Source organism: Lates calcarifer, linkage group LG9, assembly GCF_001640805.2.
Source record: "Lates calcarifer isolate ASB-BC8 linkage group LG9, TLL_Latcal_v3, whole genome shotgun sequence".
NCBI lineage: Eukaryota > Metazoa > Chordata > Actinopteri > Centropomidae > Lates > Lates calcarifer.
The window spans coordinates 21,523,192-21,546,415 of NC_066841.1; the positions used below are offsets into that span (position 1 = coordinate 21,523,192).

General features: G+C 40.4%; 2 protein-coding genes across 2 annotated transcripts in view; one reads left to right on the forward strand and one right to left on the reverse strand.

The window, feature by feature from the left end:
* LOC108881532 (E3 ubiquitin-protein ligase MARCHF3) overlaps positions 1–7,844 on the reverse strand; it is a 52,631-nt gene extending 44,787 nt beyond the window's left edge. Inside the window, exons 1-2 of the mRNA XM_051072696.1 lie at positions 5,883–7,844; positions 1,407–1,638 (exon numbers count right to left, since the gene is read on the reverse strand). The gene's annotated coding sequence lies outside the window, so the exon portion shown is untranslated. The remainder of the gene's footprint in view (positions 1–1,406; positions 1,639–5,882) is intronic.
* Positions 3,834–23,224, forward strand: part of slc27a6 (solute carrier family 27 member 6) — a 30,779-nt gene continuing 11,388 nt past the window's right edge. Inside the window, exons 1-5 of the mRNA XM_018673594.2 lie at positions 3,834–4,430; positions 11,642–11,851; positions 14,503–14,661; positions 18,783–18,907; positions 21,112–21,306. Coding sequence (XP_018529110.1) covers positions 3,944–4,430; positions 11,642–11,851; positions 14,503–14,661; positions 18,783–18,907; positions 21,112–21,306 — 1,176 coding nt within the window. The 5' untranslated portion in view covers positions 3,834–3,943. The remainder of the gene's footprint in view (positions 4,431–11,641; positions 11,852–14,502; positions 14,662–18,782; positions 18,908–21,111; positions 21,307–23,224) is intronic.

Sequence of the window (23,224 nt, forward strand, 5' to 3'; positions counted from 1 at the left end):
AGAAGTCCCAGTATGGTGGTGTCGTCTGCATATTTGATGTACACTGTAGTGGGTGATGGGCTGGTGCAGTCATTTGTATAAAGTGTATACAGGAAAGGACTTAGCACACATCCCTGGGGGGCTCCAGTGTTGGAAATAAGTGGAGCTGTTGCTGTACTGCCGGTCCGAATTGTCTGCTGTCTGTTGGATAAGAAGTCATGGATTAAATGAATCAGCCGGGGTGGAACATGGAGTCGGTGTAATTTAGGTATCAGAATGTGCCGTTGTATGGTGTTGAAAGCCGAGCTGAAATCTGCAAATAATATTTGAAGGATGTTTTTCCAAGACCAGTATTTACTTCAAAAACAAACACTGTCAGTCAGTCCTGAGAATGGAGGTTAGAGGTAGAATGTCTGAGGAACAGCAGTGGTAATAAATAAGGAGGTAAGCAATTTCTGAAGTAGTCCTTTATAAATGAATAGATAAGAAAGAGGGAAGCCAGCCCATCTTCTGTTACAAGACACAATGATGGGTTCCATATGGTCTGAGAGAATGTCTATAAATAACATCACCATAATCCTGCTGCACAGTGGTAGTCAAGGCCTGTTTCTATACAGAAAACTAAGTTGCATTTTTGATTTGCAACTTAAGTTGTTAAATTAATTCAATATCAAATATAAGGTATTTATATATATATTTATAGTGGGGAACCTTCTCACTTCCTGTTCCTGGTTTCCTCTCCCCTTCTCTCTGACTTAATTCTTAATTCTTACTTCTCTTTCTGAACTGAAGCTGTAGTGTTGTCCCTCACTGGGGGTTGACATGTTCATGTTGATTCCTTTGGTCTCAGTTATACTGTTCATTAAGCTAAATGATGGGTCCACTACAGGAATGTGGAAGACTGTATGCAGCTTCCACCCCTTGTTTGAGGGCCGAGTGGCCACTCACTGTGAGACCCAGTACGACAGCTCCTGTTTCCACAGGGAGGAAAGTTTGTCTTGAAGCTTGTTGTTAATAATGGCTGCTTTATTCAGCTGTGAGTGTGACTACAAACAGAGTTACACTCAGTGATGGAGTCAGAGTGGGGAGTCCAGTTTGAGAAAGATATTCCTCAAAATGCAGCCCCAGTTATGTGTCCTAGATGAAGGAAACCCCACATACCTGTGCAGTTCTATTAAAAGGTTAAGTAATAAGTTCCCCTGCCTGAGACAGACATTTGATATTGGTTAACACATAAAAACAACAAAAAAACACTTTAGCAGAATAAAACAATTGTGACTGATCAAAGTGAAAATCCAAGGACACTTCTGTACTGAAAATAAATTAAACCTCATATCAGTCATCGTCTAGTTGCTCCTATCTCCTCTGTTCTCTCTTCCTTTCTTTGCATTTGTTATTCTGTGTATCACCCCAGTGTTTGACTGTACCTCCTGATTTTTACAGAACACCTGTCTGCAAATGGTGATACCAGCGTTTCTGGTGAAGCTCTGGCAGAGTGATGTGCTGTGGAGGGGTTGGGACTTCAGTGTCTGTGATCAGAAGGACGTGCCAGTCACACTGGCTATGAGGTGCACGGGTTGTATGCTATGTCTGTTTCCCATGGACAGCTCTCGTCTCTCCACCCTCTGTTCCCATGCTGATGTCTGGATCAGTGGAATCCTGTTAAAACAGAGAATTAAAAAAGGAGGTAAAAATAAGTGATAAGCAGCCTCTTTGAGAGACTACTCATGAGCTGCCTTTTAAACTCCAGTGACATTCAGAAGCCACCTCAATTGAATGTCAAATGTGAAGGAGTCCAAGTTATGCTGAATCACAAACTGGAAGGCCTGGGTCAGGACAAACCTGTAGTCTGCATCCAACAATTTTCAGTCTCTTTATGTTTTCGGTCTTCTAGAAGCAAATAGTGTAGCTCAAAAATCACTGGAGATAATCAAATGTGAGAGTTTATTGAAGTATTACAGCAGCAATCTCAATAAACCCAAAGAGTCCCAGTCACAAGACAGTCAAAGGACAAGAGGGCTTCTGGTTTTCTACAACAAGATGTCTCCACCTCTCCAAAAGCATCTCCTCCTTCTTTCTAAAAGAAACATATTGAACTTGTTTTTAACCATGTATGCTTTTGTGTCTCTTGAGATCTTATTTCTTTTTAACCATGTCTGAGAGTCATGTTTTCCTAGGTGTCTTGGAGGCTCTGGTAGGCCTTTTCAGATCCCATTATTTCTTGTTTAGCTGTCAATGTCAGGGCCTTTCTTCTTAATATGGTTTCTGCTTTGACATGCTTATGTCAGGACTGTCCCTAGTTTTTTTTTTTTTTTTTTTTTTTTTAACATTTGCTCCACAGGTTTACCACAACATCTACACAGCCTCAACAGGTCCTCCTCCTGATTTATGACATATAAGATAACAGCATGCAGGATCAAATTTACACAACATGCAGGCTTGGGTGTGAGCTTTCCCTTTAATAATGTAAAGTCTGGGTAATATATACTGTAGAAATAACTGAAATGACACTCCAATATCTGAGCAAATTTGTCACTACAGTTGCTAAGCACACATTGGACAGGATATCAGTTTATAACTATCTGTTGTTTTACCCTGTATCTCCTTTTAAGGTCCCCCATTTTTTGGCTTTCTCACTCAACACAAGACCAATTAGCTTCATTTCATTGAGTAACATTAGCCCCCTCTGTTGATTTTGTTTTGTCTGCGGTTAGAAAGAGTCTCTGTCTGTCTTTTAAAGAGAAAAGCGCCTCAGCACGTCAACCCCTTAAACTTATCTCTACAACTGTCGTTTGAGTTCACTCCCAGAGAGACTGTCAAGTAGCCTCAAGAAATCAGTCACACAAGAAGTGTACTGAGTTTTCTCTTCAGAATAAAATACTCCCGATTCCTCTCCCATTCCAAAAGAGGTGTTTAGTGTTACCGTGTGTCATAGAGGAGGGTAAAACACTAATTTTAATGACCTGTATTTAACAATATAAAATTAATATTAAAAGGTGAATGGTGTATTAGGTGTTTTTTGCATACCCTGTGGTATGATGTGTGTTATTGTGACACTTAATATTCCATAGGCTAAATAAGTCTAAATATAGCTTGGTACTTTCCTCATTATCATAGTGGAGAGCAAACATGTTGTACTATATTTTCAAAGCTGTTTTCAATAATTCCTCTTTTCCTGCCTGCAACTGCTTTAAGTCCGTCTTTACTTTATTTCTTGTCTTGTCTGGCATTAGGGGTGACAGTGGCTCAGGAGGTAAAGTAGGTCACCCACCAGTCAGAGGTTTCAATCCCCAGCTCCTCCAGTTTGTGTGCGGAAGTATCCTTGGGCAACATACTGAATCTGTTGGCAAACCATTGGTGTGTGAATATGACCTGCAGTGTAAATTCTATGAGCACTCAACATGACTAGAAAAGTACAGTCCATTTAGCATTTGGCCTCATCATGATGGGTGACCCCTGAGCCAAAGTTTAGAGTGACTAACAGTTCTTGTTGGGAAATCTTCCGTTTCAGGGGATGTCCTGATCATATTTCTTTCCAGAGTTTAATCTGCTAATACTGACGTCATGTCTTCAGAGACCTGCCTCATAACCTGTCCAAAGTTATTAAGCTGTTTTATATGGTTCTGTCTTTTGTTGTTATCGTTTTGTTCCTCACGTGTAACTATTACCAGGCTTACCATATGACCAGCGACTAGTCTTTAAAACTTGTGGAGATTTTTTGTATTTACAACCGTATTCTTTCCAGCACTGGTGACAGGCTGATACTACACCCACGCCTTTATTTTGAAGGCGTCATATATTATGTTCCTGCCCGACGTTGTGTAAGTCGTTGGCTGACGTCACGCTGACGGTCAGTGTTTATCACCTGGAACATGTAGCGGCGAAGAATTTACCGCGCACTCGTCTCTCCGGGAGTCTCCAGCTGTCTCCCCCGGGGTCCTCTCAGCTTGTCACAGCCGCAGACATGACTCTGTCTCTGGGCTGGTTCTCAGCTCTGGCCGCGGGTGTTTTCTCCGCTCATGTTCTGCAGAAACTCTTATTCCCTTACTTTTGGAGAGACCTTCTGTTTTTGATGAAGGTGATCAGGTACGGTGTGAGGCTGGAGCTGTTCAAGTTTACATCCAGCGTGTGTACAGTCCTCGACAGGTTCATTCAGCAAGCCCAGCGCATCCCCAACAAGCCGTTTGTTATCTACGATGGAAGCGTCCACACTTACAGAGACGTCGAACAACGGAGCAACAGACTCGCCAATGTTTTCTTCGACAGAGTCGGTTTGAGGAAAGGAGACTGTGTCGCCTTGCTCATGAGCAACGAGCCCGACTTCCTGTGCGTTTGGTTCGGGTTGGCGAAGGTCGGCTGCTCGGTTGCTTTTCTCAACACTAACATCAAGTCTAAGTCTCTGCTGCACTGCTTTAACTGCTGTGGAGCCAAAACTCTCATCGTTGGTTCAGGTAAAGCTCGCACCCGGTGTCACCACAGGGGCCGTTCTCCCCTAAACCATTATGGCCTCATCAGAACCACTTATCTTACCGTCAACTGTCAACTACTTTAAAAGGCTGTTATCTAGTTTAAATGTAACTTTATGTAACCTCAGTCAACTTCCTCTCCCTGTCATCAGTAACCTGGGCATTACTCCCTGCTAGCTTTAATCATTCAGGATTGGGGATATAATCTGAAACTAAGAAACCTGATTATTGATAACTGCATTATCCAGGTTTTCAGTCCTCAGTACAGGCATGTCTTTGACTACTCAACTCAACTTTATAGCACTTTCATACTAACATGCAGCCCAGACTGCCTCACATGGAAACATATTAAATAACATAATAAATATGAAACAAGTAGTTAGAACTGGAGTTGCCTGAGGGGAAGTGTGAATGTAAACTGCTTTGCCATCCATTTGTTCAGTGCCTTAATGAAGAGAGAGGGAGGTAGAGACCATGACTTCTACTACTAATAATAATAATAATAGCAATAATAGCAGCAGTGTGTGTTAGGCAGGATCTTAAGGTGTGTAGGTCGCCTGTGATCACAGACCCAGACTCTACAGCTCCAGAGGCAGAAATGCCTCTAGAGAAAGAGAGAGAGAGAGAGAGAGAGAGCAGTTTCAGATAGAAAGAAACTGTTTTTGTGGTGTGAAGTCTTGGTTTTGATGGACCACAACCTCCTGCCAGAAGGTAGTGTCCTGAAGAGTTTGCCTACTCTTAAAAGTTCAGAGGGTGTCTGCCTCCTGAACCCAAACTGGGAGAAGGTTCCACAGTAGAGGGGCTCTGCCTCCCATTCTACTCCTGGAAACTCTGGGAACCACCAGTAAACCAGCATTCTGGGAGAACAGGGTTCTAGTGGAATAATCTGGAACTATAAGCTCTTTAAGATTCAATGGTTCCTGACCATTAAGGGCTTTGTAGGTGAGGAGACTTGTTGGGGCAGCAACAATAATGAATTACAGTGGTTAAGGCAGGTGTAAAGGGCAGTCCTTTTCCACCTGCGTAATATTGCTGAAACCAGGTAGGGCAGGGCAACAAAACGATAATGATATAGATCACTATATAACATTTAAGACATGGTCAATAACAATGCCGATAGAACCCCTTCCACCTGTGTTTTGACAGACAATACAAAAAGCCAATGATAATGAATGATGATTCTCCAATAATGAGAATAGTGCTGTGCCAAACCAATCATGAGGCTGGAACAGAGTTAGAGACACATCAGGTTATGTTGATGCACATAGCACAGAGAAATGGCAGTCCTTTTCCACCTGTATAGATATATGCCATCTACTGTAAATGTCATTAGAAAATATGTACTACAGTAATTTCAGTTTTGTCTGAGTTAATTAGTGGGAATTTGCTTGTCATCCAGGACTTTATATCCTTAAAGCATGCTTGTAGTTTACTTACCTGATAGGTTTCATCAGGCTTCAATAATTAGGTATCAACAGTTGGTGATGCAGCAGAACAGTGAGCCTTAACATTAGAATCTGCAACAGACGTCAGACAAAGAAAATCCATCTTGTGGAGACAGAGCCCAGGCCTCAACTCAACAGAGCTGCAATGGAATAAGCTCACAGTCACATTTTGTGACTAATTAATGCAGAAAACCAATTAATGCAGGAAACGAGGTCATTCCAAACAGTTCACTGACTTTTTATTGCCTCTGTATAAACAAGGCTCCTTATTAGAAATTCTTCTGTTTGACATTTGACACTTTCTCCAGTGTGAGAAGTTGGTGTTTATTTCTGTCTTATATCATTGTAAAATATCTTTTGGTTGTAGACTTTATCCTACTGCATGAAATTTTAAGATGTCAACCTTGGACTAATTAATTACTTGATTAATTGATAATGAAAACATCACTTAGCTGCAGCCTAGTTCAATGGCTGTCAGTGGTTAAGCTTATTATACATTTTATTGTAATTTTTTTTGTTATTGTTTCCAATTTAAAATCTAACTCTGAAAAGTAACTAGTAATACAACTGTCAGAGGCAGTGGAGTTAAAGGTTCAGCATTTTCTTTTGAAATGTAGTGGAGTAAAAGTGTAGACTCAAATGAAAATACTTTTCATGATTTTCAGAATGAATCAGTTTACCAAATAAAATATTAGAAAACAGCAAAGCTTGCCAATCATAATTCTCTAGAACCCAACGAGATGTCTTCCAAAGTGTCCTGAAAATGCTGCTTTCCGTGCAGTTCTTAAGGACTAATATAATGTAGAATAATGTACTTTTCATACATGTTAAACATTTGGTAGGCCTATTAAATAACAAATAGGTGCAGCACACTCCCTGATTATGTTATAATGCCCAATAGTGAACCCCAGTCTCCAAATGACCCACCACATTTAGCTGTAAAATGTGTCTATTCATCTAAGTGATTTCTCAGTGCGAGAGTCAACTCTGAGAACTGCCAAACAGCAACATGAAATTTTGTTGAACCATATTGAGCTTCCACCCATGTTTCACTGTAAGAGTCCTGTTTCTGCAGTTAATAGGATTCACCATGCTGCAACCATGTGACAGGATGCCACATCATTGCTCAACCAAACAAACATGATGTTTGTCAGGGACACTGTCCTTACTACAACCCCAGTGCAACAGGAGAAGGATTCATGGAATAGCTGGAACAGTGAGACACTGATAAGTGTAGTGTGCACAGAATATTATACCTGCTGCTGAAGTCATATTGTTTATGACAGATGTAGGTGTAAACTTGCTCAAGAGCTTACAGGACTTTGCAAATTGCAGTATATTTTATCACTAGTCATAGAGATTTTTGTCACTCTGATTGGCATGCTTTCCAACTGCTGGGCTCAGTAGATTCTCACTGAATGCTTTCGAGATAAAAGTTTGATAACAAAAACTAAGCTCACTAGATTTAGGTTGGCTTTTGCCAGAAAAAAAGATGTACCTACCCCACCCACATAATATATATAGTGGTACTTTTTACAGTGGTAAAGTTTGTGAACCCTTTAGAATGTTCTATATTTCTTCATAAATATGACCTAAAACATCATCAGATTTTCACACAAGTCCCAATTAAACAAATGAGACAAAAATAGTATACTTGATCATTTATTTGTTGAGGAAAATGATCCAATATTACATATTATGATATGTTCTTCTCTTTATGCTATGTTCTTCTCTCTTAGTTTAGTCCTGCACATCAGCTTGGAGAAATTTTAGCCCATTCCAACTGGCCAAGTCAAAGCCGACTTTACCGACAGTCCATAAACTTTATTCTTCTTTAGCCAGTCTTTGGTAGACCGACTTGTGTGCTTAGGGTCGTTGTCTTGCTGCATGACCCACTTTCTCTTGAGATTCAGTTCAGGGGCAGATGTCCTGACATTTTCCTTTAGAATTCACGGGTATAATTCCGAATTCATTGTTCCATCAATGATGGCAATCCAGATGTAGCAAAACCCAGACCATGATACTACCACCTCTATATTTCACAGATGGTATAAGGCTCTTGTGTTGGAATGCAGTGTTTTCCTTTCTCCAAACATAATGCGTCTCATTTAAACCAAAACATTTTTCCAATAGCCCTCTGACTTGTCCATGTGATCTTAAGCAAACTGCAGACGGGCAGCAGTGTTCTTTTTGGAGAACAGTGGCTTTCTCCTTGCAACCCTGCCATACGCACCACTGTTCAGTCTTGTCCTGATAGTGGACTCATGAACGTTAATATTAGCCAGTGTGAGAGAGGCCTTTAGTTGCTAAGAAATGACCCTAGGCTCCTTTGTGACCTCATCAACTATTAAACACATTGCTCTTGTCACCTCCAGGGGAGGATAACAATGGTCTTGAACTTTCTCCATTTGTACACTACCATCTGTCTAACTGTGAATTGGTGGAGTCCAAAGTCTTTTGTAACCTTTTCCAGCCTGATGAGTGTCAACAACTTTTTTTCTGAGGTCCTCAAAAATCTTATTTGTGCCATGACACACCTCCATAAACGTGTTGTGAAGATCAGAGTTTGCTAGATCCCTGTTTTTTAAAAATAAAACAAGGCATCCACCCACACCTGATTGCTGCCCAATAGATTGAAAACACCTGACACACCTGACCTGAGGCAGTAACTCAGGATATGCTCAAGTGTGCTAGTATTTTCATATAGGGGGCAGACTGGTTGTTCTGCAAGGCCCCACCAGTGCAGGTGGGATAGAATAGGATTGGCATTGTAAACAGCCTGGATCAGGAACATGTTGCAGTCAGATCCACCTTCCAGAGATTCCTCCATGTGATCTTCCGCTTCACCCCCTGCTCCCATCTAGTCAAGGCACCTTATTGTCTCATTGCTTCTATTCTGCTGTTCCTCTGCTCCTCCACAGCTGCCCTGATTTCCTCCTGGATCACTTCTTGGCACTCTTTCCATTATACTATGTCAAGGCTTCAAGGCCTCCAAGAACAACTCTTCCCTAGGCGACTGCCCCCACCAGCACCTTATGGCGCAGTCACGCCTCAGCTTCTTTCACTGCAGCTTCTGTTCTCCACTTTCTTCTAGTTCTCACTGCCACTCTTGCCCTGACAATCGCACACATAGCTGATAGCTTGGGTAGTCCCTGAAGGATGGCTCTGCAGTACTAACATGATTCACAGTAAGGACCAGTGGTGGGCTGTGAAGGCCAGCAAGGCCTTCTGTGCTGGCCTAAACACTGTCATAATCACTGAATTATAGTTTTATATATGTTTTTTATTCCATTAATACTGTATGTACTAAATTGTTCATTCTCTTCATCTCATAGCTTTCCTCTTGTTTGCATTGCTTCCAATACTGTCTGTTTATGTTCGAGCTTTTATCCAATTAGATTTCAGCCCCATGTTGCCAAGTTAAAAGAAATCTGCCTTGAGGCCTTCAGAATCATTAGTGCAGGCCCCTGTAATTAAAATAAATTAGGATGATACTGTCTAGCATACCCTTTAACCAATCAGATTTTGAGTTGGTGAGACCAGGGGCCCTCTAGCAGGCCCACCATGACATCGAAATTTTCATGTCATTTGGTTGGATGGTCAGAGCATACCAGTCACAGCTAGCAAACCGCATTCAAGCTAAAATGTATTAGTATAGATTTAGCTGTTTTTTTCAACCCACAATGGCTGAAGGAGGAGGAAGAGTTCAATGACTCTAATTTAGATCTGTGCAGGTTCTCAGTCATCTGGGTCATGGTAGTTTTAAGTGCTGAAGTTGAAGGCAACTGGACTTCTTTTAGCTTTCTTGAAGACGTTCCCCCTCTCATCCAAAAAGCTTCTTTTGCTGGTTGACAAGGGGAGATGCACTGTTGTTCTAAACATAGAGGATTACTACACTAATCCTCCCATTCCCAAAAATACACAGGCAGCCCCCCTCAGATCCATTGTGAGCAGTATCGACTCTGCCACCTACAACATTGCCAAACACCTTGCCACCATTTTAGCGCTGCTGGTAGGCAACACTCATCACATCCAGAACTCTATGGATTTCACCAACAAGGTCTGGAGACACAAACTGGCTTCAGACAAAACCATGGTGTCTTTTGATGTCACCTCTTTTTTCACCTGCATACCCACAGCTGAGGCAGTAAAGACGGTCAGGAAATGTCTACTACAATGAGGGTCCCCCAGTGTCACCCATTGTGGCCAACCTCTACATGGAAGAGGTTGAGAACACAGCTCTGAGCACCTTCAGAGGAACAACACCCAGTCATTGGTTTAGGTATGTGGATGGCTGAAAATCAAAACCCAGGAAGTGGAGGCCTTCACTGAACATATCAACTCATTATACAAGCACATCAAGTTCAGGCACAGGTTACTATTTCTGGACTGGCTGTGCTCACTGAGGAGGATGGTAGCCTCAACATTAAAGTCTACTGGAAACCCACATACTCAGATCAGTACCTACTCTTTGACTGCAACCACCCACTGGAACATAAACTCTATGTTATCAGGACTCTATGCCACCAAACACAGAACATTCCCTCTAAGACAGATGGAAAAGAAAAAGAACACAGACACCTCAAGACAGCACTTAAAACATACTCGGAACAACCCATAGGTGAAACCAAACAACCACTCCACAAGCACATGGCACAAGAGAGAGAGCCAGCTCATCAGGACAAGACTTGGCTATTTGTTTACATCTAAAGGAGAAGGGACATTCCTTTGAGGACAACAAGGTCCACGTTTTGGATAGAGAGGACAGATGGTTTGAGGCCATCTTTGTCCATCTGGAATGTCCTTTACAGTTGGTGTCGTAGGCCACCACCTCTATCAGCCACCTATAATGCAGTCCTGAAATCCTTACCCAAGCGATTCATCCCCTATTTGTACTTTGAGACATGTGACCCTAAGGACTCACATGAGGTCTCGCAGAAATTTTTATTTGTTTTATGGCTGAGAATGTCTGCTTGTCAGAAGCAGTTTTTAAAAAAATGTCTACAAATAATCAGCAGTTTCAGTGACTAAACTGCATTTTACCTGTATTTTGTTATGTCTTTGTCATTTTATTAGTTATTAGTTTAATTAGTTACTGCTGGAGATGATGTGTGTGGAGCAGCTGTGGCTGCAGTGTTTGGAGAGCTATTGAATTGTGTGCTAATGGGATTTTTATAACATTGCTTTAGTAATGGCATTTGTTCTTGCTACATCAGAAAGTATTATACAAACACACATATATTTTTAATCACTTAGGAAATCCCAGTCAGGACCAAATTATTATTATGTGATAGAGTCAAGTCAGGTCATTTTATTTATATAGCATGAAATCACAACAAAACCCATCTCAATGCACTTTTCCCTTTAGAGCAGGGTCTAGACTGTACTCTTTACATTATTACATTTACCGAGAAAGACCCAACAGTTCCCTCCATGAGCAAGCACTAGGGTGGAGGTTCATTACATCAGTTGGTTCAGAAAGGCAGTTGCACATATTTATCAGTTCCATTCTTAAAATATCCACAGTCGCTTTGTGCAGTTGCCAAGCAACATTATTACTAGCTGCACAATCCTCTTAAAAGTACATGTAATATGATATATTATTAGCTTGCTGTTTACTCTGGTGTATCTACATCACACTCAGAAAACACATCTGTTTACAGCACACTTACAATTAAAGCTTTAGGACAGGAAGAAAAAGGAAGCAGGTGGCTTTTCACTAAATACACTTTGGCTGTCTCCACCTCACAGATTTATTTGAATGTCTGGACGGCATCATAACCAGCCTGCTTGAGGACAACATTCAGGTGTGGGCCATGAACAGCCAGAGTGAGCACACAGAGGTGCACACTCTGTTGGATAAGATCAATACTGCCTCTGACCAGCCTGTACCTGCAGTGTTGCGTGTCACTACCTCCCTCAAATCACCCACCCTGTACATCTTCACCTCTGGAACAACTGGTGAGTCTGCAATTTTATTCATTTTTTTTACAGGTCAGTGAGGAGCGACATTTAAAATCATAGTGCTCATGTTTCAGTCAGGACAGCTCCTACTAATAATATAATAATCTAGTCTGTTTTTACAGAAAAAAACCCCATCAAATTGAAGATCCTGTGTCATGTTTCTCTGTATAATGTGTAGTTCTACTCTGTCTGATAGCGACAGTGTTATTGTAATGCAGGGATTCCCAGTTTGAATATTTCCTTTTGAAAGGTGTGATTTATTTTGGAGAAATAACCAGTTGTTGTTGAGGTAAAATTTAATCCTAGACACATCTGGGCTGTTATGGTATACCTGTCAAAACAGTCTGACTTGATGGAGATGTTTTCTCTGTTCTGTGGTTATCAGCAACAGTAAATTTCAACTTGACTTGAAAAAACTAAGGCACAAACCTCTGCTCCATCAAATCAATTTTACTTTTGTAAATCTCCAATGTTATGCTCACATTCTGAGCAGCATGCTGACAGAGGCCTGACCTGCGATCACTAAAGACAGAGTCCTCTATCTCTTCCTTCCTTGGTACTTTCTTTGCCAGAATTCCACTTTTACAGTATCATGTGTTTGTTTTAAATGAATGGGACTTTTCTCCTCCATATATCACTTTCACACCCACACAGTTATATGTTCGGCTTGTCTGTACATCTGTACATCCATCCCATTCCCCACTCTCATACTCAAGGATTAACTGGTTAGATGTTGGTGGTCAGAGGTCAAAGGTCAAGGGTCATTGTGACCAAACAAAACCTGTTTTTTGGCATAACTCAAGAATTCATGTGCTAATTATGACAAAAATTAACACAAATTTCTGAAACAATAAAATGACGAAGTGCTGACATTTATATCTAACAGGTCAAAACTCAACTTCACTGTGCCATCATAATGTTTCTGGAGGTTAACTCATGAACAGAGGAGGAGACTGACCTGCTCAGATACTGAATTTGTGACACTATTAAGTGCATTATTCCACCTCATGCAATTAACAATATTTATCTCCTCTATCAAAATTGAAATGTGCAATACAATATTCCTTTCAAATGTGCAATACACTATTTTCAAATGTGCGAATCACTATGTTCAAATGTACAATATTCAGCTGTGCAATATGGTATGCAAGTGTCAATGCCAACAATGTATATACTTTGTTTATTTCACGTATATTTATTTTTATACATGCACACACTTTTTTATACACATATCTTTTCATATTTGTGTGTGTATCATCTATCATGTATCATCATCAGTATCATGGAGTAGCATGATGAAGGGGAAACAATTAAATGAGATGATTTTAGCATGAGACTGAAACAACAAAATGTGAAAAAATAAAATCTGTCCTTTCTCAATAAGAACATTTTAGAAACACTGAAAGCCTATAGTCTACCTGTCCATCTCCATCTCTGTGGGCCTTCCCATCATACAATCCAGCTCACTTATTCCTGTTTCAGACCTACACTGTAAGAACATTCTTGCTTATAGATATATTTTGTACTTTGATTCACAATAATTTGACTTCTGTCAACTTTTTGACTGAACACTTTTACAGTTTCCTTCTTGTTGTATGTATTTTCATTCTTTTGGTTTTGGTTGTGTCTGATCACTGTGAAAACATTTGAAAAATATGTTAGTCCCTGAGTTTGTGCTGTCATTGTGATTATTGTGTCATCTACCAATATATGGGAGGTCATGTATGTAAATGATAAATAACAACAGTCCAAGGCATCTCTCTTTTGCCACAGTTATCTGTATGTAGCAAAGAGTAGGAACCATTCATACAGACTGACTGACTGTTTTCTGTCACTTAAGTTAGATTTTAACCAATTAATAGAATATTTCTTAAAGGCATTTTGAGTTATTTTTTTAAGCAATACAGGTCAGTTACATCAAAAACAGCTGTGAAATCTATAAAGAGCAGGGACACAGATGTTCATTGATTTAGCACAATTAGCCACTGGTTTGTCATGTCATCAGCATGACATGTCAGCATGACTAGTGCTGTATTCCTGGTTTAGTTCAGATTTTTCACTCTGTCTTGGCACTGACAGGAGATCCACGTTTGATCCACAGAGTAAACCCCTGACTGTATTCCACATTCCTTTAGAATTGTTTGCACATCAAATGTGTTTTTATAACATGCTGTTTTTTCTGGCAATTTAACTTCACCATGAGGTTTTCCTTATTGGTGCATAATGATTGATCATATCAGTAAACACACAGTAAATCAATCAATTGCACAATCAGTATCATCCTCCAGATACACATGGTCTCATGGAGTCGCCAAATCTCTGATAACATTGTAGTTTAAATCCTCTCTTTGGTGCTTTGGTTTATTATGTACTGTACAAAATGTTGTGATCTTTCTGAGACAACAGATAGAATTGATACAAAATTTCAGATCAATAGTAGTTTCAGAACATAAATACCTCAACTAATACTGCTGTCTCCACCATCTCCATCACATGCACATCACTGTGACCTGCAGAGAGGCTTCAAACAGAGGGAGAGCTTCTAAAATTAGGGGGCAGTGACAGTGACAGACAGAGTGAGTGACAGAAAATGTCAAAAGTGTTTTTGCAGTGTAATATAATGCAGTATCATGTCTTCATTTTCACAGGGCTCCCGAAGGCTGCAGTGATCACTCACCTCCAAAGTTTGAAGGCAGCAGCAGGTTTTTGGGCATTCGGGGCGACTGAAGATGATGTGGTGTACATTCCTCTGCCCCTCTACCACAGCGCAGCTTCCTTGATTGGTATAGGAGGAACCATAGAGCTGGGTAGGCCTCAGAATCTCCTCATGACCCTAACCCAAATCTGAATTCTTTGTGTTCACTATGTCTTGTAAGCATTTCTTTTATTGTGTCAGATGAAACCTAAACATCTAGCAAAGCATTGTCTAGATCAGTCTGACAATGAGCATCTCTCCTGCACTCGAGAGGCAAATGTCCCTGATCTAGATGTTTTATTATTGCCAACATTAATTTTGAAAGTTTACATTATTACGTATGTATCAGCAGCCGAGCGATACATACGATGATGATGAAGGCCTGGTCTATAATGGCCCAGATTAATTAGTCTTACCAATAGAGCTCACACGTAACTGAAGGTGAGCTGAAGTTTTGCTGAAAAGTCAGTAGACTGCTGATGTTTTCTGTGATGCCCTCAGCTGCTGCATGTAGCAGTAACCTTGTTTTATTATATTTATTTATATATTTATTTATGTATTTACAGGATGAGTCCTGAGCTCCATCGAGGCTGTCAGGGCATTTGTGTTTTACTGTGTGCCAAACTCTGTTTTCTCTGAGATATTTAATCTGTCTTAGTTCAGTTCTTTTGCTTAAATGTAACGTTTCATGATATTTGTAGTGGAGTGGAGTGTAGTGAAGCATTTCCATATACTGAACACAACTTCTCTTATGCTAAACCAAATAATATGACAACAGAGAGTAAAAACACACTTTGTTGACTTACTCTAAGCAGGACATGTGGACAGGAATGCAACCACATTGGCAGTGTATGCTTCCCATGAAGCTGCACCACAGAAGAAATCCTTAAATTTTGGTTAAAATCCAATATGCAGACTTTTACCCAGCATATGATTCGAGTTCCATGTTAGCTACAGAGAAGCAGTTCTCTTGGTAAACTGGTGTTCAGGACTGCAGACAGAGTTCACACTGTCCACAGCGTGACTGCTAAACTATGTGACCCCTTTGTGGACCCACTGTTTCACTTCAACTAGCAGCTTAATTAGAAGCTTTGGAGCTGGAAGTGGACACTGGAGACTATTATGGAGAATATTAATCAGCTATCCTGTTGATAAATTCTTGGTTTCTGCATTTGTTCCAACTGTTACCAAAGGTGGCAGTTCAAGGTCTGTCACTGACAGAGACCAACCAGTCTGAGCTAACAAACCTTTGGTGAGGCCAGTGACCTGTCAGATGTTGAAATGTAATAAACTTTGTGTGCATTTGTCACATTTAGCTTTTAGACTCTCTGCATGGAGCCAGCTGCTCTGTCATTGTTGGAAAAGGTCTACAACTGCCAACCTTCACCACCTGTAGGAAAGAAAAGGGAAAGAACAAATTCTGCACATATGGACATGTTACCACCTTCAGGCAGGGAAAGTAATAGGAGCTTTAGATTTGACTCACAAATCACAAATAGAAGAGACTGAGCCAGAACCTCAGGCATAACTTTCGTTATATTCACACATCATGTAAGTCTATTTATTTGTTTATGAACAGCTAATGAGAGTAGGAATGATTACAGTGACCAATCAGAGAAAGTGGAAAGAGGTGGCATGGAAGGAGTGTTTGGTACGTCCATTAAAGCTTATGTTCTAACTTTGCTGAGAGAACAAAGGTTACAGCCAGATCACAGTCAACAGTGTTATTTTTTTAGATGTAGAGTGCTCAGTCATAGGACTGAGATGAGCTTATAGGACTAAAGAAAATAACATCTGTCTGTCTGAACCTTTACCACAAGATAACATTGGCAGACATTCTGTCTTTTTTATTTGTAGTAGATTAGTAGGTCAAAACGAGTGCCACATTTGGTACTTTGTACCTTGGTTTTTGAAAGACAGCAGTAGGGAACCATGTGTTCTGTTTGTGCTAATGTCTCCACCTCTGTTTGTGGAGTGCATCCACTCAGGGAGGTCAGTAAATGGGTTCTGTCTCAGATGTTGTCGTTATGTTGGGTTCAAGTCCATAGGGCTGAAACAGTGTGTTGATGGTCATTGGTCATTTTTCTTGATTTCTTAGATCTTTATGTGTAATATTCTGACTGGAAAAACATGGATGGTTTGAAGAAAGCATCTCTTACTTCATTTAAACAATTCACTGGAGTTTGGAGATATTTCTGGCAAGAACTGCACCGTGTAGTTGATGTAACCAGTGATAAAAATGTAGGCAGTGGAACCAGTACAGCAGCACTGGGGGTGTGTGGTGTGAGAGTGTCCATGCACAGTCCACAACAGCAAAGCTGATGGAAGAATAATCATGACTATTTAATGCAGTGAGTGGAGGTGAGAGAGTGGTGGTTTGAACTTCTCTCTTAAGCTCCTTTTTTATTCTTGACTCAAGTATTTTTGTTGTTTTTTCTTTTGTATGAACAACTGAGTACACCAGGAATGCTTTTTTGGAGATTGATACAGTAGCCAAAACCTGCTCTGAAGAGCAAGTATTGTTACTTTGTAAAACCAAGTCCTCAAGATGAAGTAAAAATGTCATCAAAATAACTACAATTACTGAAAAAAACAACCAATCTCTATCTCTCTAGTGAGATTTCCCCCCAGACACATACACACAAATATTACTCAATACTGTCTGAGTAATCTTCTGTTACCTGCCATTACCTGCTATAACTCTCGCTCCTCCAGATAGTTTCTTTACAGGGTTCCTAGGATTTTTACAGAACTTGGTAGAACAGCCTTTTCCTTTACTGCACCTTGGTCATGAAATAATCTTCAGAACACACTGCAGCTTAGAGATCTTCTCTCTTTGGATAAATTCAAAATGCTGATAAAAGTGTAATTGCTATTCTTAGGCTGGGTCTTCTTTTATCTTTTTTCTTTCTCTGTTTGTCATGGTATATTGTTGTAGTTCCTGTGAAACTTATATGGAATGGTGTGCCTTCTTGGCCAGGTCTCCCTCAAAAAAAGAGACTGTAGTCTCAAAGGACTTCCTGGTTAAATAAAGATTAAATAAAAAATAAATAATAAAATAAATAAAATTCTTGTGATATTGATCTCAGGAACACCTTTAGGAAATATCTTCAACTTGTGCACAAATGTCCACTTTGACCTTAAGGATAAGCTGATTAGAATTTGGTGGTCAAAGGTCAAGGTCTCAGTGACCTCAGAAACACATTTTTATATCCAAAAAGTCAAAGGTCAACTCATTGTGACATCATAATCTTCAGCAAAAACACATTTCTGGCCGTTATTCAACGCCGTAACTCAGGAACAGAGGGGTAGATTGACTGGTTGACTCAGGTGTACAGCTTTGAGACAGAAAATCTAGTTAAGTTACTTTATCAGGTTTTTCCTGTCCACTGTGGCCTCTCTGCTCTGTGTGTGTGTGTGTGTGTGTGTGTGTGTGTGTGTGTGTGTGTGTGTGTGTGTGTGTGTGTGTGTGTGAGAGAGTGTGTGAGAGAGAGACCGTGTGTCGGTCAAACAGGCACACAGATCTGCAGTTCTTTATACATCTATGACACTGACAGAGAGCAGAGGAGAGAGAAGGAAACAGTGATGTAACCTAGATGCTATGTTTTTATAGAGTCCTGCCCTCCCTGTGTGCAGTTACTGGCTGGGGGCTCCACCCCTGCTGACCGAAGGTTACAGCCCAGATATGTCCTGAACATAGCAAAATGAGTAGGAAGGTCGCAGGTAGGGGAGAAATCATGTGCTGATCTGTATATTACCATGCATATTATAGTCACCAGGTTATATGTGCATGTAAATAAGTTCTTTGATTACCAAAGTAACTTTTTTCTCAGCGTAACCTGGATACTTAAGTACAAGGCTCTGTATCACAGCAGACTTGCACCTGTCTTGCATACGGCCATTGGTAACAGGTTTTAACGCATTTGCCTTTAGACGTGTTTGGACAACAATTCATAGCAAGGAGTTGGTTTGAAACACACTGGGACATTAAGGTACCATGGTATATTTGGCCCCGGGTGATATCTTGTTAAAGTACAATGGATACATTTATCATCAAAATGTTTAAAGTATACAGTACATTGTAACTGGAAATTCCAATGCCAATCTGTCTGTGTATTAAGGTCCACGTTTATGTTAATAAGGAGTAGATTTACTTAGTATTGAAAATGTTGAAAGTGAGAATTGAATCTCTAAATAGTAAATGTAATGACAGTGTTGTGTGCTGTGTTACAGGTGCGACCTGTGTCTTGAAGAAGAAGTTCTCAGCCTCCCAGTTCTGGAATGACTGTAGAAAACATAACGTGACTATTTTCCAGTATATTGGTGAACTCTGCAGATACCTCTGCAACCAGCCTAAGGTAATCTTCTGTTTGGTATTCAGCTCTGAGTATTAGAAGCTCTTGCAAAAATAAAAAATGTACATACTGACAGCACCAAAACATTTTTTTCCTGGTATGATTTAGTATAATTCAAATGATATTTTTGTTGTTCTATTACCTTTATAACTGGAAATCCACAGCATGACATGAGCGGTGCTAAACACTACTAAAGCATTCCATTTGTTCAATCTATGCTGACCTTACATCTGTGGAAATTATGCTTAACTAAGAACACCAGGGAGTAAAACAAAACTTGGAGCTTAAAAATCCCTGGGGGTCTGGCCTGACATGTGTTTCACACACATATACCCTGGAGTTAATGTGAACTGATATGTGTAATAAAGTGAAAGTTTGTACTGTTCCATGAGGCGGGCAAGTGATGGATGTCAAAAACACTTCCAAATCGCTTCCTATGTGGATTGGCCTGAAAGGAAAATATCCCCTTTGGAACTTTCTTGTTTGCTATGAAATAGATGCAAATAGAAGTCACCCACAAGATGTCCTGTGGTATTTGTTTCCCCAACTAGAATTACTTCTTCCTGTGGGAGGTTTAGAAAGAAATGCTCATCTTGATTCTGGTGGAGTGACAGTATTTCTTTTGTTCTGTACTTTCTATTCTGTTCCATTCTGATTCTTTTATTTTATTCCATTGCTTGCTTTTAATATGCCAACATGGCTTAACATTGTTCTTATTAATATTTATCTTGTTATCAGCTTCTACACTATAAAACAGGTCCAGATAATCAACTTATGTTGCCGCTTAATGAACGAGAGAACAGGCGAGTTAGAGGAAAGGAAAAAAGCATGAGTGTCCCTTACACAGAGGAGACTTTTCTCCTTTGTAAAGAGTAGCACTCTTTGCTACTTATGAATCATTCACGTAACATTGTGCACAACTGTGGCAGAAAGATAAGCAGGCTCTTTGTTTTAGTGTTGCATCCTCCGATTGTGGACAAACACACACACACACACACACACACACACAGTGTGAGGGCAGAACTTGTCCCCTCTTGAGGCTGGACTCAAAGTCCTCTTTGTTCACTCTTTGTGTTATTTGGCGTGTGGGTGGAGGGCTGGCCATGACTGTCCTCACCACCGATTGGCAAATTAAAGATGTGGACACGTAGAGCACATATGCACCCTTTCAATGAGGGTTAATGTGTGCACACAAGAGTGTGTACTAATTACTGCTTTGTATGCTGTCATTATGCACAGTGATCAATGCACAAACATGACAGATACCTTATCACAGAGGAAACAAATACAACCAGCAAGCAGGCATATACACATTTTATGAAAAAATAAATTAATAAATCACCCAAATTCCAAACCAACCAAGTAACGTGAAGAGGAGAGAGAGACTGACTGCTCAAGCACACATATATATAGATGAGCAATCACAGCCAGCCAGGTGTCAGCCACCCCTCCCACTGAGCCACTCCCCAGATCCCAGCAACAAGGAAATAAGTCTTGAGGCCTGAAGGCCATCACAGTGTTTTCATTGACATGAATGAAGGAGCAGTCAGGGAATACACTGTGTTACCCAGAGTCAGATATCCATCCATCCATCCATTATCTAAACCACTTATCCTTTAGGGATTGTTTGGGGGGGCTGGAGCCAATCCCAGCTCCACCACTGTCCCAGAGTCAGATAGAAAAATCAATATCATTGTTTTCTTTGTGTGTCCAGTGCAGGGATACTACTTCAAGTAGCTTTAAAAATACACCTCCAGCAACTTCAAATTCTGTCCTACCATTAGCACAAGACTGATAATGCTCAGTTGGTGACTGTTTTTTTGAAATCTTTACATGTAATTGTTAATTGAACCAGGAGTTATTTTTGTTACGTTCCTAGAATAGATCCTTTCTTTCAACATCAAATAAGTGCAGAACCTCAAACCTTACCCTGACCCTAACCAAAACCTAATTTTAACCTGAACCCTAATACCAAGTCTTAACCCTCAAACAGCCCTTTGAAGTTGTGAGGACCAGCCACTCTGTAAGGTCTATTGCACAAGCTGTCCCCAGTTAACTGTTAACTTTAGTTTTTATTTCAGTGCATCACCGTAACATGAATAAACATGATCTTGAATTGCAAGTATTTAAATATGATTGAGAAATGATCAGTTGTCACCTGTCAGATCTATTTTGCTCATGTTATTACTTCCTTCTCCCTCCATCAGACAGAGGTCGATAAATTTCATAAGGTGCGGATGGGAGTCGGGAACGGGTTACGGCAGGACGTCTGGCGGGAGTTCCAGAGTCGCTTTGGAAACATTAAAATGTGCGAGGTGTATGGCTCCACTGAGGGAAACCTGTGTTTCATGAACCACATCGGCAAGATTGGGGCTGTGGGCCGCTCCAACTTCTTCTACAGGGTGAGTGCTTGGTAACCTTTCCCCCACCTGTGTGATACAAAAACAAGATCAAATCCCTTGTCACGCACACTACTTCTCCATTCACAAAGGTGAAGATTTTCTGAATATGCACATTACTCTAGTGTTCAGCCATTCAGAGTTAAAGGCCTTTACTCAAAGCCTTTACCAAAAGATCCAAAAAAATTGAATCATTAGTGACTGCACAAATTTAGTTGTTGAGGTATTTCATTCTAGACCAAAGAGTCACCAAGCAAGAGACTGACATTAGCATACCTAGAGCCAAGCTGCTAGCATGGCTTAAATACTCAAACTATAGAGTTTTTCCTAAAGGTGGTGTTAGAAAGGACTAATTAAAAGCAGAGGTTCAACTTCTTAGGGTCATAAATATGGTCTTTATATGTTATGACATTCTATCTCTTGTAGTATTATATATCTTATGTGCAACTGACATATTTCACCTAAAAAGTCAGGGTGTTGCTGATGAGAAAAGTTAATGGCTGTTGCAGGTTTGCCTTGCTCTTTCTGATGTAATTGAAGGGCAACAAGTTGTAGATATTTGTCATGGAATTCTAAAAGAACACAAAGAATGAAATAAAGTTGGGGGAAAATTGAAATTACAGTTTTAACTTTGGTGTAGTAGAGCATCAGTGTTTATTGAAAGCATGGAGCTGCATACACACATATTGGTTAAACTTTTTAAGGAATTATTCGCAAGGAAACAATCATTGATGGCGGCACGATGGCGCAGTGGTTAGCACTGTCGCCTCACAGCAAGAAGGTTCTGTGTTGAAGTGAAGTGGAATTTACATATTCTCCCTGCGTGGGTTCTCTCTGGGTACTCCAGCTTCCTCCCACAGTCCAAAGACATGCAAGTTAGGTTAATTGGTGACTCTAAGTTGCCCCTGAGTGTGAATGGTTGTTTGTCTATATGTGTTGGCCCTGTGATAGACTGGTGATCTGTCCAGGGTGTAACCTGCCTCTCACCCAATGTCAGCTGGGATGGGCTACAGCCCCTTGCGACCCCTTAGCAGTATAGATAATGAATGAATGAATGAATCACTGACATCTCTGACACTGTGTGTCAGTATGAAGGCAAAGTATGAAGGAGTGCTGTGTATTTAAGGCCGTGGTTGTGTTTCTCAGATTCAGTTTCTGCATTCTTGTGAGAGCATTTTAGTAATGTCTTGTTGGCATGAGTCCAACAGAAGTTACTTGGAGTCATAGCAGGACACTGAACATATGCAGCTGCCTTGACCCATTAGAATGCAACATACTGTACATCTTAGGAATGCACAGAAGAGTAACAAATAATGTAGCTGCTTCAGCAGAGCACACTGTGTGACAATGAATGCTGTTTTTCCTGTTCGCTCTGCAAGGGCAAGGTACTGTGGGTAAGTCTTGGTTGTGTTATTTTTACTTCTTAAAGGAATAATAATAATAGCATTTTGGGAAATGCACTTGTTCTCAATCTCATGTCAGTGTGTTAAGCACAGAGCTGAAATCAGGACATGGTTAGCCTGCATTTCTAAATGTGTCTTAAAATGTGTTCAGATTTTCATCTAAGTTGCAGTGCTGCAGCAGGAGTACTTTTAACATGCACTCTACTATTTGTGCACAACTCAAAGTAGACAAGTATGAGTAGGCAAATACACCGACAACTTTAACAGAGGCAGCGTGCAAGACTTGAATTAGTTTGCTTTAAATGCACATGGTTAGCTGAGTGAACTGTAATGAGTGGTGGGGGAAGGGTAAGCAGCTTAGAGGAGATCTGTCAGGTCATGTATTATTCAGGATTGAGCAAGTGTCCTCCATCACAGGGGTCTACAGGGGGTCAGTCAGTTGATGGTATGACAGAGTTGCAAAGAGATGGAACATTTCTGGTAAATTTCTGGAAACTTTTCAGAAACTTTCCATGGGA